This window comes from Pygocentrus nattereri, chromosome 17 (assembly GCF_015220715.1).
Source record: "Pygocentrus nattereri isolate fPygNat1 chromosome 17, fPygNat1.pri, whole genome shotgun sequence".
Classification (NCBI taxonomy): Eukaryota; Metazoa; Chordata; class Actinopteri; order Characiformes; family Serrasalmidae; genus Pygocentrus; species Pygocentrus nattereri.
The window spans coordinates 31,915,182-31,935,037 of NC_051227.1; the positions used below are offsets into that span (position 1 = coordinate 31,915,182).

The following is a 19,856-nucleotide window of genomic DNA, read 5'->3' on the forward strand; positions in this document are numbered from 1 at the left end:
TTCCAGGAACAAGTCGGAGGAGAAGAAGGGGGAGAAAACCACCACAACATGTTGTTCACTGAGGAGCGAAATCCCTACGCCCTATAGCTTGATTACAAACGGCGTAGGTTTAGCTTTCGGCCTAAGTCTAGGGTGCGGTCATCGCGAATTTTCGGGCTTTATTTTTCGGTATGTTAGTTCGCTTTTTGGCCGTCCAGCTCGTCAGGGAGTGGACCTCCGGGACGCCGCCATCTTTAGGACTCGTCTGGGAGGGAGCCGAGCCGCTGGGCCGCCGATAGAGCCGCCGGGGTGGAGTTTCGGCTATCGGGGACTATCTCTTCACTGCAGTTTACACAGCTCAACAACGACAGCCCACTGTATAGATTAATTCAGAGGTCATTGCGGAGCTCCAGAAAACCTTGCGTGAACAGTTCACTTAAACAGCTGCTAATAACGGGTGGACTAACGTTACTGAGGTTCACATTTACTTCTAGAGCTTACGGCACTTCACTTAAGCGACGATTAAAGAAACACACAACCTGCAGGAGGGGTGAGTCCTAATTTGTACTTTGCAGCTAGTAAATTAGACGTATAACATTACTGGATAACTGCTAGGATAGTGTTGTTGTCAAGATACAGCAGCGTATCTGCTCTGCACTCTGCGTCTTACATTAACGGTAACCGTAGCTGTAACTGTTAGCCAAGTGTGAACGCCTGTCAGACTTTTCATTTCATTGTCACCCGAGTCACCCACCCTTACCTTCTGTATTCTGAGTATAACAGTGATTCTGGCTTGTCATTAAACATGAGTCTTTCCGAGTAGATAACTGTTTGACTCATTTCAGCCTTGAAGTTCTGGCTGGTGGCTGTGAGGAAACTTCGCAGAAGCTAACTAACGAGCTAGCCAGCTTTAATAACGATATTGAAGAAACCGAGCTAGCCACGCTTCGTGCTAATATGTTATCCATCCAGCTTTAAAAGTTATTATTTCACTATGTTGTCTTGAGGGTTTTTTGCTCTCGTCGCTGAATGGAGGTGAGACGTATCGCTGTTTTGGAGCCTTGAGTTGTTTTCTAGTCCATTAATGTTAGCTTAACATCCAGTCAACACTATTCGTGCTTTATCGCTTTTTTACTTCAAAAAGACCAAGTTAATCTTCCAAGGTTGTTTCCACTGCTAACTTAATTCAAAGGAGGGCGTACAAAGTGATACTTTCAGCCTTCGTATGAAGGTCTGTTTTATACTGGTTTTTTTTTTTGGTTAAAGCGATCGGCTGTTTTTTCCCCTCATTGGAAGAGACGCTTGTGTTCACACTTCCTTTGGAAGGCCTGATAAAACCTGATCCCACTGTAGGGTTCATTTCATTATGGAGTCAGGCCTAAGTGTAGTGAATCTGAAGGAATGAAGGCATGAAAATGCTAGACCGACATTGGTAGAAGAAACTATCTGGTATTCTCCTCCCTTTCCTCTTTCCAGTTAAGGGGAACGGAGATGTGTAGATTAGAACCTGTTTGTGTAAATGTACATCACTTGCAGCATCTTTCACAATTATTTGGTTTCATCCACAGGAGCAAAAACAAATTCCATCACTCTGGCATTGTTATTCAGAGGTCTTCAAAGTGACCTGATGTGATTGCTCTATCATTGCACTGATTGTAATAGAGAAAGGGCGCAGTAATTGTAATCTCGTAAGCCTCTGCTGCCGTGGCCTACTGGATTTGTTTATGGGTTTGCCTCACAGAAACATGCAAACTGTGAGGGTGTGTGAAAGGGGCTGAATGGTGCCTCTGTTTAAGGGAGACACTGTCCTCTTTCTCCCCGCAATTGTCTTTTTCAGACCTCATTGCTGCCGCTTCTCCTCCCAGCATCAGTTGTATGAAGCCTCCAGGATCTTTCCACACCCACACACTGTTCATATTTGACTTCTGATTAGCATTGATGTCTAGCGGCGATTAGCAAACGTTTGTCTCCAGCTCCAGCCAATCATTTCTGACATGATTCTTTCTGTATTCGGCTGCTGTGTAGCTGAGTTGAACACTCTAACGAAACCGTGCCATTTGAATTAAGCGTGGTGGGCATAGTGAGCGTTTTCATATATTGTTGTGCTGTTTTGTCTTTAAAGCCAACCTAAAATTAAAATGGACATTTTACATTGTCCCTAGTATATTATTATATTGTGCGCAGTTCATTGCATCATCTGCTTTGAAATATAAAATTCTTGTATTTACACAATATTTATCGTTTTATCAGTGATTCCATTGCATAGTCACCTTTACTAGGCTATGATGAAAATAATTGCAATTCCTGTGGTTTGTGTTTTGATTGTGGAATATTATAGTATAATTAGACTAAAATTCTTTTGCTTTGAGTGACCCTATACCTCAGTACTGTTTATTGTATTAAAATAAACGATAGAACATTCCATTTACCTCAGAAACGTTAGCATAAAAATGACAGAGCATTTTTTAAGTTTTTTTTTTTTTTTTTCATTTAAATTTGAAACTGATGATAAATCTGTCCTCCAATTTAAAAAGAATTAAAAAAGGCTTTTAAAAATTGAAAAGATAATACAAAAAAGTATTATTTTCACAAGTTGAAATTTAGGGGTTAGGGTTTGGGACAGAAACCTCCTAATAGAAATGGTGATTTTGTATAAATGATATATTTATATACATTTAGCTTATTGCTATCTCAGTTAGCAATAAGCTAAATGTATGGTCCTGCAATGGACTGGCAACCTGTCCAGGGTGTATCCTGCCTTCCACTCGATGACCGCTGGGATAGGCTCCAGCACCCCCCCTCGACCCTGAGGGAGAAAATGAGCTTAGAAAATGTGTGTGTGTGCGTGCTATCTCAGTTAATGCTAGTATTTTTACTGTGGGACCACAGTTTGAACAAACCCAGCAGAATGGTTCATATACCTCTGAAAAATGTAATCAAAATGTACTTCCTTTGACATGGAACGTTCTGACTCTAGGAATTATCTGATAAATCAGACCCCATTATTTACTAATTACATGATGAACAATTATGCAGCACACATTGCCCTGTGACTCACAAGGTTGAAACTAGGGCAGTCATTAATACACAGCAGAAACAGGGCATGGCCTCTATAGGACCATGTCAGAGCAATAGAAACCAGTTGCCTGTGTCACAGTTTTTTTAAAAGGATAATGATATTGTATCTCATCTGTGTATCTTCCCATATGATAATGGATCCAAAAAGGAAAGGTCACTTTAATATCTCAGATCATACAGAATTTTTTGCTGAAGGTGGTGAAAAACACAAAAAAGGTCAATGTTGACTTGACTTGCAGATTCTGTTTCTGTTAGAGCCCAGTTTGTGCCTCGTCTGAGTGAAGAGGAAGTAGCTGAATGGTGAGACGGCTCGCATGCTCAAGGAATTCCTGCCCTCCTGCTTTGTTGTCCTGTCCTGCTACATTCCGTGTGCATGTGTAGGATGGCATGCCATGGTCTCATCTTTTTTAACATCCTACACCTAGAGCAATTTTGTCTGGGTCAAACTACTGTGTTTTTCATAATAATAGAGGCCCTGCAGTAAATCTACAGTGATAAGCCAGAGTCTGTCAGCTTTGGGTGTTGCTGGGTATCTTGGAACCCTTTGGTCTGTCAGATTGTGTCTGTATGTGTATCATAAACAGATGTAACAAATCTATAAGTGCACTAATATTTTGTCCCAATAATTGGGTTGCAATAAGTCATGTGAAGAGAATACAGCTAGATTTTGTGATATAGAAATGTTTGTTGATGTCCTGGCATAAATTGGAATGGTTTCCATTGCTCTATTAAAAAAAAAAGGGGGGAAAGAGTCACTGATTTTCCTAAAACAGATGACCACAAAAGCAAGACACACAAATTCCCCTGTGCTGCAACAAGGTTTGTGCTGTTAACAGAATAGAAACAGAATGTTTAAACTGGTTTTGGAGAGGTAGGAAGTTCTTTGTTTTATTTTTTATTATGTGTTTACTATTAGGGCTGCCAATAACAGTTTTTTTTCTATCGATTAATTTATTGACTATTTTACCAATTAGTTGATTAAACTAAGTTATGGATTTTAATCCAAAACATCTAACTATGGGATTTCTTACACAAAGAAATGTGCCTACAATAATCGCAGAAGTAAAATAATTAGATAAGGTACATGTCCCATCAAATACACACAATCAGATACACGCTGACACGATCAGTCAACATAGAATAAGCCCAGATTCTAGCCTGAATATTTTCTCAAACCCTTATTCAATAGAAATTCTCAGTTAGCAGACAGGCGACTTTACGGCTTTAATAATGAGTGTATTTAGCAGCTACAAGGACAACAGACTTTTAAAAAGTTCACCTTATTAATGGTAATTTAATAAACATGAATAGACGAGCAGTGATGGTCATTTTGACTTTTCTGTGTGTTTTATATTCAGGTGCTCGTACAGCACGCTATTGCTGCTGAGGCTGAAGTAGGCCTCCTTTCTGCCAGCCTCTTGTTAGAATTTTCCCATTCCACTTCAAATGCTGCAGTTGTTATTATAATGCCTCAGGCACTAGACTATCACTGCACCATTTAAGATGGAAGGGTAAAATTTGAATAAGAAGGCCGATTTAGCCTTGTATTTTGTTTTGCAGCAATGCTTTCAGTGGCTAGCGTCTTTGAAAACTTTTAGAAAGTTTTTTAAAAGTGCAGTGTTGAATGGAGCCAAAAACAAACAACGTCATACATACAGCAGTTCAGAAGTCAGCTGACGGGTCTTTTTCATTTTTTCTATGGTGGCGCAGAAAGCGAGGATCAAACTGAACCATGAAAGTGGTGAGGCTTTTCACCTGTCACATTTATATGTAGCACGTAGCAAAAATAATGATAATAGCAACATTGTACAGTTCTGTACAGTTTTGTTACAGTTGTTACACTGAAGTGGACGTGTGAGCAAACACAGCGATAGCATGTTAGTTGAAGCTTAATGTTTGTTGAGTAAATGAACATAATAGTATAGTTCAGTGAAGTTTATGGTTGTAGTAAATTGTCATTTTTAATTTGGCCATAAAGCTTTAATTAATCTACTAAGAAAGCACAGAATTATGAATGTTACACAGACTTTACTGTCTGGGGCATCTGAGCTCCTAGTTTATGTTGTTGCTTAGCCTGATGCCTTTTTGTCAGAGGCTGTTGTCCAGTTGTATGAGAGCTGAGGCATCACAGTATTTTTCCTGAAACCTAAAGTGTGATGTCTGAAAGCTGATGCTGTGGTCTTAAGATGTCCTAAAATGTACACGTTACCAGAAGCAGCTTTTGGAGCAAGCGTGATATCTGCCTGCCACAATGATACAGAGTACCCACCTCACATCTATATTAAGTACAATAAATGGGTATAAATGGACTGTGGGACATCACACAAACCTACATGTTTAAAAGTTCAGCTGTGTTCACATGTGAGAATACTAGTGTCTTGCTATAGTTGGCATGAAATAAGTTGACAGTACATGAGTTTTTACCGGGCTGTTCCAGGAGCCCTAGCCTTGTGAGTCTAAGAAGGTCCACTGTTGTTTTTGTCAACTTGATTTTTATCATATTTTAATGCAAAAATCCTAAGACTTATTGTATTGTAAAATTTGTATTGTTATACCCTTAGTATTGTTCGGTCCAGCTCATGTCATAGGTGTCTGTTTTTTCCATCTTAGTGTGTCACTGCATAAGTCACTTTGTCGATCTGTTGATTTATGAGCTGTGTTTGTCAGCAAGGCTCTGTTATCTGTTTCTCTTGTATGCTGGGTCCTGTGTATTGGTATTATTGTATGCGGCGTGTGAGCCATGTGCTGTGTGGTACAGTGCTATGTGTGTGTGCTGTAAGAGAGTGGAGCACAGTTCCAGGGTGTGAGGCAGCTGGTGAGTGGTGGGAGGCAGCAGGAGCCTGGGCCAGTCTTGTGACCAACGCATCAGCCCATCAGCCCTCAGCTCTCAGCATTGTGTCTGCGCAGCTGATCATCTGAGCAGCACTCAGCAGGAGGGGGTGATACAGACCCAAGCACAAGCAACAAACAAAGCTCTATTTTGGAATGAGGTCATTCCCATACGCTCCTCTGCTTGCATTTACTAAAAAAATAAGTTTGTATTGGAGGCTATAATGGCATAGCGGGCAAACTAAGACAAGAGACAAGATTTAAGTAAGGCTCACAGGCAGACCACATCAGATAACTGGATTTAGACTGTCAAATTAGTACTAGACACATTATTAAATCTGGTATGTGTGAAGTAAGGGCATCGGTTGATACCAAGTAATCGGTCCAGTCCCAGAGCTCTGTCAAAGCATTTGTTTCATGGTAGCAAAGAATATGAGTATACAGTATAGATTAATGTACCATATCAGTGGAGACGGTCATGCATCAATGTTGTTTTTATGATTGGGGAAATTATATTGCATCTTTCTAGTTTTATAAAATTGCACTGTTATAATAACCATGCCTACAAAACGCCATCAAGCATGAACAACATATCTGGCCAATATCTGATCCATTTTTAGTATTGATGCTAACTAGAGGTTGATTAATAGGAAACGAACAATTGATTATATGGTTACATGCTAGTAGTTGTTGTCAGCTCTGCACACCATTAAGCAGTGAGCTTTTCAGAATGAGAACTGAACTAAACGGGTTCACACTATCCTGTCTTTAAAGGTTAATCAAGAATTTTGGTTGAAACTGTTACTAGTACACTTGTCAATTGATCTAGCACTTTTTTCACATTTTTTCAGGGTTTTTTTTTTGCATACGTCACTTTAAAACCTTTTTGGTAAAAGTAGGCCTTTTTGTCTGTTGAAAGTTTTTTCAGTATGCCTCCGTCTTTTTGTTTTCGTTTTGAGTCTTACCTTGGTGGATTTACTTGTTTATGTTTGGGATCTTTATTATGTTGGATGGTCCGCTACTTCAGCTGCAACATTTTTACAGATGGTCTCACATTCCCCTCAAGGGCACTCTGGTGTATGAAAGAGAATTTATAAGCAATTCTGTGATTGCAAGTTGTCCAGACTCTGAGGCTACAAAGCAGCCCCAAACCTTAACATTTCCACCACCATGCTTTACCATTGATGGCACATGTTCATAGCTCAGTCTTCCAGAAGTTCTGTTATTTGCCTAGATATTCATTAGCAATCTTTAGTCATGCCCTGGTGTTCTTTATAGATAGCAAAGATTCTCCTGGCACACCTCTCATTTAGGTCAAATTTATGCTTTTTTTATGCTAGCTGCATATACTTTGACATCAACGGTGTCAATTACCATCTGCTCTTGGGTTGAATTTGCTCGGGCAGCCTGGACATGTTGGTATTAGTTTTAAATCTTCTCTGCGTGAGGATCGTCTGGACAGTGGAATGATTGATTTCCAATTTTTTTATGTCATTTTAAACCCCTTCCCAGACTTACAGATATCTACAACTTTCTTTCTCTAAGTGTCAGAGAGCTCAGAGGCGTGATGGTACCACACCCTCCAATAACAAAGAGCAATCCAAACCAGATATCTGAGGTTTAAATAAGACAAGTTCCTCCAAGTTTCTCTAATGGTGTTCTGATCATTAACACCTGACTGAGTCTACCTGATTTCAGTTTGACTCATTTAGAGTAGTGATGTATGTAGGGATGTACTTGCTTTATCCACATCAGAAATACAAAGGATGTCAATTCTTACAGGCAGTTGTTAAATTATGTCACCTTTATATATCAACACTGTTTAAATGAAGACTAGAAGTCTAAACTTTTCATGGAAGGTACGTATTGTTTCACATTAAGACATGCACTATAATACCAACCTAGTATAGAATCAGTGCATCACTAGTGTCAAATTAGACAAATATTTTGTTGTCTTATTACTGCTCCTTTGCCTGGTTATGAATTTGTTCACAGTAGAATTTATGTTTAGTCTGTAGTTATAAGATTAGCCTATGACAGCAGTTTCCATCCCTGTAGTTCCTGTTTCCTAGCTGTTTCTTGGTGTTAGAACACCTGTCTTTGCTTAATCAACCAACCAGGTGAAAGTAAATGTGAGATTCAGATGCCAAGCAGACATTGTTCAAGTAATGCATGTTACATCTACTCTATAAGGATGCACAGTATTGGTTTTTCAAAATGAGTTAACATGAGAATCTGAGCATCATTTTTTTTTAACTTGATGGTTAAAGACAGCTGTAAATTTGAGATTATGTGAATTATTATCATTCTGATGAGCCATGTGTGAAAACCTCCACCTTCAGATGGGAAGCAGACACCGTTTAAATCTGAAGATATCAATGAGAAGGTTTTCACATGTGGCTCATCAGAATGCTCTCAGTAGTGTCATTGAGAGATTGATCTGGTTTCTCAGAGCAAACAGCTGAAATTTGTCATTTGTAACAGTACTCGTTTGCTGAGTAGCCTGTTTGAATTTATTGCATCGAGCTCAGTCCTTAATGGAATGCTGCATTTTGCTGTTTCGTATTCCTGAAGGCACTGTTGCTGAAAGGTTAATCCAAGAAACGTTGCACAGCCTCACTCATCAAAACCATCCATTGTGACTATATTCTACGTGCTCTCCACATTTGCTTACCTTTCAGTACCACTGTATTACAACTGCATATTAGAAAATCATGATAGAACCCTGAACAAAGGCTGATGCTATGGCAGGAATGCTTTGCCCAGAGCTGTGACGATCAGCTGCAGTTTAGCTGTCTTTATCTTTCGCTCTACATTGTCTCGCTTTGTCTGCCATTCAGTCAGCAGCATGCACTTAAGCAAACAGGCAATGCGAGAGAGAGTCGGTGCTGAGAGGAGAGTTTACAGGTCTTTTGCCCATCAGCCTGTGGAAGCTGTTCCTATGGAAACCGAGGTGCGAGTTCTAGCTGGGTTTCAGAAGAGCACTTTGGCTACAAGAGATCTCTCTGCTGAGTTTTGCCTGACTACACTGCCCATCCTTACTCATGAAGACACTCACTGCGGGGTCACTGTCATAAGGAGCTTCACTCAAAACAAATGCTTTGATTTCAATTTTCTTTCATATTATTATGGTGAGGGAAAAAGGTTTTCTGATCTGGTGCTGCTGCCAAGATGGAAAGGCTTATTTCCTTGTTTTCAGATTAACAAGGAAATAGGATCTGATTTTATTAAATTTTTGTGTCTAGCTACTAAAAACCAGGAAGTTAGCATTCTCAGTCTTGGAAAACCTCTCCGTCATGTTACTGGCTGTTGAGACATGTACTGACGAATTTGCTTTTAGATGGAATTTTCCTTGACTCATAACATATTGGTTTGGTATCAGCTAGATTCAAAGCGTCTTTTGTGAACTATTAACCATCACATGTCACTGTCACCCCAGGTGCCGTTTTCTTGTTTCAGTCAAATATTTTTGGATTTTTATTGTTTTTCAAGCCAAGAAAAACCATATGACCTATAACTAGCCTATATGTTTGACACAAAAAATTAATTCATTTAAATTTACATTCTGAGTGAATTTGCTAACAGGCTGAAAGGTACAACAAGCTGGCCAGAGTAGTATTCAACCCTGTGTGGAAGATAGAATCCACTGTTAGTTGGGCTCCAACAAGACATTGAAATTCTCTTTTGCATAGTGGAAATTAGCATTATTGTAGACAGAAGCAGGAATGAGTTATTGAGTTGCAAGTAATGAGTAAATCTGAAGTTTATCTTAATAGTGTACACAGAGATTAGAGCGATTAAAATACAAACTAAAAATCTGAAGCCTGAAATAAAAAACAAAATATAGGTGAAGGTGATCATTTTGATGATTTTGGTTACTCTATTTAAATTGGAGTTTGTGTTGACTTTTTGATGGCCATTTGAATTTCACTTGTTTGCAGCTTGCTATGGAGGTCAATTTCACTTCTCACGGTTATCTCATTTGGCTTCTGATGTAAGCACAGTATAATAACCAAGTAATTGTGAAGTTGCTGAAAAGGGTCCATCAAAGGGTCCAAATCTTTTTTTTTCAGAGGGAGAGAAAGATTGTTAAGTTTGAAGTTTAAGAAGCGGCCTGTTAGCTATGCACTGTACTGCTAGCTTTACCTTCCACACAGCTCCCTTCTTTAAACTTTAATTTACATTAAGTTTAGCTTGAATGCATGTAGACTGAAAATTACTGAAAACCTAAAATAAAAGCCATTGTGCTTTGGAAATTCAGCTTGCTTCTTTAGAGTCACTTGTTGCAGTAAAACTATCTAACATGACTTGATATTACTGTATAGCAGCTAGCTCTAACCTGGAGAGAGAGTTTTTCTGAGCTCCATCTGTATCAGGAAAAACAGGATCAGAAAATGTAATAAATATGTTGTTTAATTCACTTTTACTTATAGGGACTTAAAAGGTTGCAGTAGAATAAATTCCCCACTGTCTCTGCGCTGTGTGATTTACTGAGTGAAATGTGCAGTATTTTCAGTACAGCTGTAAGTGCTCCGGTGGATAGTTAAATTATGAAAACGCCACTGTAACAGTAGAAAATCTCTCTCTCTCTCTCTCTCTCGCTCTCGCTCTCGCGCTCTCTCTCTCTCTCTCTCGTAAAACACGTGGACATGGCTTTGGAAATCACTTACAGTCTGAAGTGTCTCCTGCTGTGAACGCTGTTAACATGCGAGTCATAAATCTGCACCAGAAGAAGCTCATGAATGCACTTGTTTGCAGTAACGTATATTGTTATAAACATGCATTGTACAGTATGTTAACGACAGGTGAAGGATTTTTAAAAAGATGTTGGGTTACTTAGTAGTATGTTATTACACAAATAGTTTTATTCAGTATTTTTATTAGATCAGTTAAAAAAAGTATATACTTATAGAATAGAAAGCCAACCAGAGCCGCAGTAGCCTGTATGTATTTGCTTGGCATGAGGGGCAATACAATTGATATTTATTTACAATTGATCATTTTAACAAGAGAATGTTGTGCTAAATATTTGATCTCCCAAGACTGTTCCATGTCTCTGATCAGTGGTACTTATAAAATGAAGATTTGCTGAAACCTGCAAATACCCTGGTAATGCATATATTCTTCTACTAGTCTCTTTTACGGTAAGAAACAGAGGCTGGTGGACACGTTTTATGCATGATTGAGCATCAGACCAATAGTGACAGCCTTACAGCAGTGATATCCTGTTATCATTATAAGGTAAAGCTGAGAATGGCTGCACGAGTGAAGGTGCTCGCACTTAGGTATAGCAAGATATAGATACAGGGAGCTGCACAATGAAGAATTGTGTAGTCGAGCAGTTAATCAGCAGATTTATCAACATTATATGGTTGTTAGCTTTACTGTGCCACATTTGGAGTGTTGGCTTGTAAGAAAAAGCTTGTTATCTGAAGTAGATGTTTTAATTACCTCATCTAATGACTGCTTATTGCTGTTGTTTTGCTAATAAAGTAAAAATATATCACTTAGTTCAGAATGTGTGAGTATATAAAGAGCTGTCAGAGGTTTACAAATATTCAAACGTATTTTAAAACAGGCAATCACAGAAGATTTAGCGTTTAACATTTGAATGGTCTTTTTCTACATTACATTTTTTTTCAGTGAAATTGCCGGAATTTGTCAGAGTTGACTGACGGCCCTGTTTCTTACAATGTGTAATGAAATTGTTTCATTTCAGATTACATTAGGTCATCACCCATCAGTGGTTTATGCTGGAAATTTCTTTCCATGAAGATACTTAGTTATCAAGCATTTGCCAGTTAGCAAGACCTGACCGTGACTAATGGATTGGCCAGATATCATCACTGTAGTTCAACTGAAAATCTCTTGTCTGGAACCTAGTCATTGCAGTTTTTAACCGTTTCTCATGTCTGTGGATTTTTATTTGGGGAGAAGAGGATTGTGAAACAGTAAAAGAGAAATTGCATCATATGCTGTAAAATGTTGTGGTGAAATCATGGGATTCAGAGTCTGTACTGTTTTTGTTTTGTATAGTTTTTTTTTTTGTTGTTGTTTTTTGGTTATGTTGAATTCTTCTGACAATTTAGTGCTATCAGACCTAAGCTTGGACTAAAATTAATTTAAGGACATGTGAGCTTCTGTAAACTTGCTTTATATATAATGGACATTTTCACAAGCAAAGGCACAAATCATTTCATATATGTATTAGGTGCTCTTTGATAGCAGGTGCTTTGGGCCAGAAGATTGTATAAGAGTTTGTTGATTGCAGCAGTCTGTATCAGTGCATTGTTGCCCTGCAAGCTGTAGCAGAGGGAGAGTTAACTGGGCCGATGGTGCCACACGATTTCGATAATAAAATGATGACAGTTATTTTGAGACGTGTCGCGATTGTGATTAGCAGTGATTCATCCGTTTCGGTACATAGTCACAGCGCGCTCCACAGTGTTGGGAGGCCTGGCTGAGGGCTGTAGGCAGCAGAAGGCGGCAGAGTGAGCACTGATGCGTGGCTGGCTGTGGCTCAGGCCCTGTGGGAGTGACAGCGCAGTTAGTGTTGTGGCTGCAGCTTCTGGGTGTCTCCTCCACACTTCCTCTCTCTCACTCAGAGACTCAGCAGGAGAACACGCTGTTCTGCACAAACAGTCAGCTCAGCCACAATGGCCAACTATGCTTCCTTTTGCCGAAAGGAGAACTTCAGGCTGTGTCTTTACTTGTTCTGTACAGTCATAAACAGTTTTTATTGGTGATTTAATGTTACGTCGAGTTTCAAGAGAGAGAAATTTGCTCCTGTAGTCTTTTGCCGTGTTAATTGTAAGGGTGTAACTGTTTCAATAAAGTATTGTGCAAATGGTGTGTTTTGAGATCAGGTATCTTTTATGGAAACCATGAATCATGAAATAGCTGAAACAGTTAAAGACAGGTGATGCGTATTGCATTTGAATTTTGCACGTTTTAATTGTGCTTTTGCGGCACATTTAGTTCAGTTTTGACTGTTGAAAATGGGCAATTTTTAGGTTTGTATGAGATATTCCTGTATTATTTATTCTTCAGTTGCACTGTTTTACAGTAGCACAATACTGCATAAGATACTGCATAATTATTTGTTTAAAATCTTTCGTTTGGAAATGGTTTGTATTTGTCTGGGACAAACCAATCTGTGTGGTATGTAATTAGAGCTCAGAGAATCAGACGATCTTTACTTACTTTAGCTTAGTTATTTGGTCCTTTAACTTTGCATATTGTCTCTTATAAACAATCAGTAGGTCTATGCATTTATTTAGGTCATTGTTGTAATAATTTGAATTGAGTGTCTGATCTCATAATTTACCAGTCGAATTTACCAGGTTGCTTATGGAGGGCTGGCAAAGAATGTAGAATAACATGGAAAACATGAACTGATTCAAGGTCCTAGCTATGCCTTGTGAAATTTCAAGTTACAGTTCATCCCAGTCTAAATGGGCGAGAGAGAGATGGCAGCAGTCTTTTTTTCCCCAGTCCCTATATTCTGCGCCAGCCAAGCAGGCCTGACTGCGTCCATCATGTGGTGAGTCAGTTGCTTAGTGTACCACTCATATGGCTGAGGCACTTCACACTGCTGTGTGGTTTGAAAAGACACTATGGCAGGCATTATTCACAAGAATAGAAGGCTTTCCAGTGGTTGTACTAAAAGCAAGTGCAAAAAAAAAAATAATAGTTGTGTAATGTTGCAAGAATGCACCATGAATGTACCAGTACCCTTTCTGATCTTAGTGAGAAATGCAGTAGTCGGTTGTGCCTAGTACTCTGCAAATATGTCGTTAGTATAGATGTACACTCTGACGAATTTTGATATTCAAGTGTGATACTTCAGAAAAAGTGGGATTTCACTTGAGAATAACATTGTAGGATTGTCATAGTACAAACATGGTAAGCTGCTAGCAGTCTAAAAAATCAGCAGCAGTTTAGCTGTTAGTTTTTTAACAGACGTGTATGTTTAAAAATAGTTAAGGGAAATCTTTCAGACTAGGTTACATCTGTAGATTTTTATGACAGAAGGTCTGAGTCACAGCCTTTTCAGATGAGCTAATGAGAAAACACTAACAATAGATCTAACCAGTAAGGGTGTAACCGTTTCAGTACAGTATCAAAAAAGAATGTTCAAAGCTGTGTAGCAAAAGTTAAAACTATATCCAGTACATCGATTCGTCTCTTCTGTCGGTGTCAGTCATGGAAACGTCAAAACATGAAAGCGTAGAAATTATGTGAACGTTATGTGTAATGCATAGTGTAAGACAGGAAATTGATATTAGACATACTATGTTAGGTTTTATATGAAGCAGGTTAGGGTTTTGTTTCATTAGTGGCTTAATTGCATGTTTTATAAGGTCACTGTTTTGCCCAAGGACATGCAGATGTGTAATTTTTAAAAATGAATTTGTATGGTTCTGAGCCAAAACAATCTGTGTAATATATTATTAGAGTATAATTATAGAATAAAGACATTTTAACACAAATCGTAGAACTGATCCTTGACTTAAGAATTAAAAATTGTATTGAATCTCAAAGTGTGTCTGTAATACACCTTCACTAATCGGTACAGCAGTAAGTGAGAATATTGGCGAAAACTTATGATCTTCTACACAGCCCTTTTCCTGGTCTGTGAAACATATGCCAGCAGCCCTTTGTCATGTACTGTTGAAGTAACACTGAACAGAAAAATATCTTCTCAGTGTTCTAGACCTGACTAATTTCAGTCAGAGTAGGTAGCCTTGTTACAGCTGCGCTACAACTGCCTTCTTATTGTGCTCGTGTTACGACACACCTGTTTAATTTTGGCAGAGTACATTATACTTACTTAGTCACAAATATGAACAAATCTGTCTCACTTTATGGTTCACTTAACAAACACTTAACTGGGTTTCACATAATTCTTGGCTTTTATAATTTATCAATGATTTCCCCAATTAACAATTTTAGTAATTGAACACTGATATCTGGAGTAGTTAACCAAGTGTTGAAGTATCCATGCACAGTTCGCACTGTCACAGTAGAGTCTGCGTCACACAGTGATATTGATTTTCGGTTTTAGCAGAATTAATATGTAACATGTAATCTCAAATTTAGATAAAATTCTGTCCCATATAATAGCAGGGTCTCCATTGCCATTCAGTTGTATTTGTGTTTATTTTTTTCCCATATATATTTTTGTGCACCAGAAAATTGGATATCGTTTCAATGACAGTCATTTGTTGTGTCCTTAGACTGTTTTCATGAAACAGTTCAAAATACATAAAATGCCTTAAAATACCTTAAATAGTGAATTTTTTTGTTTGTTTTTTGTTTGTGTTTTTTTTTTAACCTGGTTTCTGTCTGTTTATAGTTCTGTTTAATATTTTGTGTAATTTCAGAAAAGTTATATTGTGTTTGTAGGACATTATTTAAGTATAGAGCAGCAGTACTCAGAAAAACATTCTCTTTGTTCATTATCTTTGTTAATGCAACCAAATAAAGAATCCATCATTTAACTTTATCTGTATTCTCTTTATTTGTGAGCTTGTAGGTGTGTATCTGTATGAGGCCATTGTCCTGCAGATGAGCTGTCACTGGGGGCGGTTGCGTCGCAGACCCAGATAGTCCCTGGTGGCTGCGGCCCAGGCCCAGCCCCTACCCAGCATGCCTAACGTTGTTCGTGCGGGGAGCCTGAAGGACCCCGAGATCGCCGAACTCTTCTTCAAGGAGGACCCTGAAAAGCTCTTTGTTGACCTGAGAGAGATTGGCCATGGCAGCTTTGGCGCGGTGTACTTTGTAAGTCCCAGTTTACAGCTCAAAAGATAAGGAAATACAAGTTGTTTTGCGATTGTGCATAATCTGAAGTTATTGTACTCAAAAATGTTTGTTAAAATGTCAAATCATATTTTCTTACTTCCCATTGTGTTCTGCTCATAGGCACGGGATGTGCGCACCTCAGAAGTGGTGGCCATCAAGAAAATGTCCTATAGTGGGAAACAAACCAATGAGGTGGGTGTTTAAAGATCGCTGAGGTTCATATGATTACTGTGATTCGTTTCTCAGACAGATCTCTGATAGGCCTTGACTTTTACCTTTATATTGCTGTCAGGTTTGTTGTCTGCCATTTGTAAAGTGAAAATGCAGAACGATAACTGCAGATCTCCTCCGAGGCAAAGCAAAAAAGGACATTTGATCATTCTTGAAAAGGGCTTTCGATCAGGCTTTGAGTGTGCAGTATCAGGTGTATTTAACTGTTTAACACAATTCAATTTGTGAAGGCTTTGTAAGTACTATGCAAATATTATTTCATACAACCCCAATTCCGACGAAGTTGGGACGTTATGTAAAACACAAATAAAAACAGAATACGATGATTTGCAAATCCTTTTCAACCTATATTCAATTGAATACACTACAAAGACAAGATATTTAATGTTCAAATGGATAAACTTTATTGTTTTTTGCAAATATTCACTCATTTTGAAATTGATGCCTGCAACACACTCCAAAGAAGTTGGCACAGGGGCAACAAAAGACTGGGAAAGTTAAGGAATGCTCAAAAAACATCTGTGTGGGATATTCCACAGATGAACAGGTTAATTGGAAACAGGTGAGTGTCATGATTGGGTATGAAGGGAGCATCCCTGTCAGTCCTTCAGATGCAAGGATGGGGTGAGGTTCACCACTTTGTGAACAACTGCATGAACAAATAGTCAAACAGCTTTTGTGTGTGTGTGTGTGTGTGTGTGTGTGTGTGTGTGTGTGTATATATATATATATATATATATATATATATATATATATATATATATATATATATATATATATATATATAAAATACTATTTTTCCCCTCACAGAAATGGCAAGACATAATCAAGGAGGTAAAATTTCTGCAAAGGATAAAGCACCCAAACAGCATTGAATATAAAGGATGCTACCTGAGAGAGCACACAGCTTGGGTTAGTGGCCCCTCCTACAAGTTTCATATATCTATTTTAAAGCAACATGTGGTATCTTAAATTGTCTGCATGATTTATTGATGTTTAACAAGCTTTGGTGTGTGTATTGTACTTTTTCATGCCACTATAGCTAATTTTGTTTCAAATCCAGTCATGCTGGTTATAAACATTTAAGGCTTTTGTGTGTCTTTTCTCTCTATTTAGCTGGTAATGGAGTATTGTCTGGGCTCTGCTTCAGACGTCCTGGAGGGTAAGCTTTGATGGTTTTTGCGCCTACTTAGTGTGCAGATCGCTGCAAAGACATGCAAACTACTCACAGATCTCATAGAAACAAAGATGGGCTGAATTTATTTATTAGGCATGTATGTTCAATGTATATGGTCAATTTAGATGATGGCTTTTGTTTCAGAAAACTCCATTTCTTTTTTATTTCCATTTCTACAGTACACAAAAAGCCCTTACAAGAAATGGAGATAGCAGCCATTACCCACGGTGCTTTACAAGGACTGGCGTATCTTCACTCCCACAACATGATTCACAGGTGAGGCTGAGTACTTTAAGTACAAATCATTTCTGGATTCTGGTAATGAATTGTGAATGTTGTGCATGTGTCAGTGGGTCCCATTGTATTTTAGATGCAGTATTTGTATTTGTTATAATGGCCACTCTCTTCTAACTGCTGTGTATGACAGTTGTATATTACACATCTATTTTGCTGGTTTTCTGGATATATCACGAGCGGAGGACTGGCCTAGATGTACCAAAGATCTGATTTTATGTAAGACCAGTCTCAACCTGATCCAAAATCAGGAATTGGAAATATATCCAAAAAAAAAAAAAGCTTTTCTGTCCATACACAGTGCTCATGTAGTGCTGTATGTGCTGAAAGCCCTTTGCCTTGTCCATTCTTACAGAGACATCAAGGCTGGGAATATCCTGCTGACCGAGCCTGGCCAGGTTAAACTGGCTGACTTTGGATCTGCTTCCATTGCTTCTCCTGCAAACTCTTTTGTGGGTACTCCATACTGGTGAGTGCCATTAGCCTAACAACTCACTCTGCATCATTGCCACAGCATGATATTGAACTAAAATGAGATGTTTGATAAACCATATGAGAAAAATAATAAATTACGATTAAAACAATGTGACTTTACCTAGATTTAAAGCAGTTGGACAGGTTAGTGGTTTAGGTTAGCGTAGTTTTCAAGCTGTATATGTGCACGTGTGTTTTATAAATCATTGTTTAGCTGAATAGCTAGCTGAATTAGTTCAGAGAAGCACTTGTTTGTTGTAGTGCTATGTTCTTGCCAATTTAATTAAGTCACTTTGACTGTCTTATAAAAGTTAGAATCAAGTTCCACAGTTAAGAAGCAAAATAACCAAATTAGGTCTCTCCACTTTTTCTGCATTTTCTGGAAAGTATTTGCGGAAGACCAGTATCTGCAGATCTATAATCAACATAGACCGACAGATATTATGTGAAGTAAGCAGGTGCTAGGTCACTTAGATCCTTAAAAACTAGTAATAGACCTTTATCAAATCTAAATGATACATTTAACTATTGCAGTTCTTTCAAAACAGGGGTGATAAGAGCTCTCTTTTTGTTTTGTTAGGATCTGAGATGCTGTATTTTGTAGGAGTTAAAGGATGTATTGATGTATTTCTTAAAAAGAGCACAGTAATCAACTCTGCTGTAATAAATGTACAAAGAACTTTGTGTGTCGCTCAGACATAGAAATGGCATGACTTCAGCAATATTTCTCAAATTATAAAAAAACATGGGGATAAAATAGAGCTTACAATCTAAGATTACACCTTGGTTTCATACTTCATATTTAATATACAAAGCCAAGGAATGTAGATTGTCATAAAGCATTTTTCTCTGAATTTTAGTACCAAGGATCAGTATTTCAGTTTTTCCTTGATTTGGTTTTAGAAATATATATGACATCCACTGACAAATATCTTAATTTTTAGGAGGAATGGAATCAGCATAACTTTGAAAATTGTTATTTCCTAGTGATGTAATCTAGAGGTAACAGCAAAGCCCCTAAAACTGAACCTTGTCGGACTCAACAAGAAATATAAGGTTGTTTTTTTTTTTTTTTTGTTTTGTTTTTTGATTTTTTTGTTTTGTTTTGTTTTGTTTTGTTTTGTTATTTTGTTTTTGTTTTTTTTTGGGGGGGGGTTGGGTTTTTTTTTTTTTTTTTTTTTTTTTTTTTTTTTAGTGAATTCCCCGCAAAACCAAAAACTCTCTTCATTAAATATGATTTAAATATTCTAAAACTGTGTCCAATATTTAAGACAGTGGATTGTTACACTGAAATCATTATTCAAGTGTTGGTTATACTGTATCACTGAAATCATATCAAGTATATGCATCAACAATTCACTGAAAATTGCTCTATTTAACAGGGCTGTAAAGTGCAATAGTTTTGCTTTATTTGCAATTAAGTATGTTATATTTACCACTGCAAAACATTAGGAGATTAATGTAGGTGCATTGCCAGGGGTTCATTATTGAGAATGTGAGTGAGTAAGTAGTAGTGATGTTTGCTCATTGACCCATCTGAATGGGCAGTCAGTTAAGCCTTATACATCCTTTTTTTTCTTTGAAATCACATAATGTTGCAACAGCAGTCTTCATGGAGAAAAGTATTCTTTCCATCACAAAGATTTCATAAATAATATACATCAAGTTGCCTGCCTTAAGGCATTTCTTTATTGCTTTTCTAGCGGAAAAACTCGATATTTGTAGATACCATCTCTAGAGTATACAACCCCAAAAAGAAGTTACTTGATATCCTACTTATGTAGATGGTACCTGCTATTTTAACCTCGCGAATTCACCTACATATTCTTGAAATTACTTTAAGCCCTGAATCTGCTCTATAGGCACAAATAAAAACGTTTATTAAATTGTTTTTAATTGCAGTTTTGACCCTCTTTCATAGAACTGTTTGTGAAGTACTTGAAGAAATCTGAAAAAAGTCACTATAATGTGACTCATGTAGTAGACTTAA

General features: G+C 37.9%; 1 protein-coding gene across 1 annotated transcript in view; it reads left to right on the forward strand.

Annotated features, from left to right (window-relative positions):
- taok1a (TAO kinase 1a) overlaps positions 1-19,856 on the forward strand; it is a 33,163-nt gene continuing 13,307 nt past the window's right edge. The window contains exons 1-7 of the mRNA XM_017694907.2: positions 1-529; positions 15,425-15,669; positions 15,811-15,882; positions 16,732-16,833; positions 17,038-17,083; positions 17,278-17,374; positions 17,748-17,861. Of these exons, the coding sequence (XP_017550396.1) occupies positions 15,538-15,669; positions 15,811-15,882; positions 16,732-16,833; positions 17,038-17,083; positions 17,278-17,374; positions 17,748-17,861 (563 nt within the window). The 5' untranslated portion in view covers positions 1-529; positions 15,425-15,537. The remainder of the gene's footprint in view (positions 530-15,424; positions 15,670-15,810; positions 15,883-16,731; positions 16,834-17,037; positions 17,084-17,277; positions 17,375-17,747; positions 17,862-19,856) is intronic.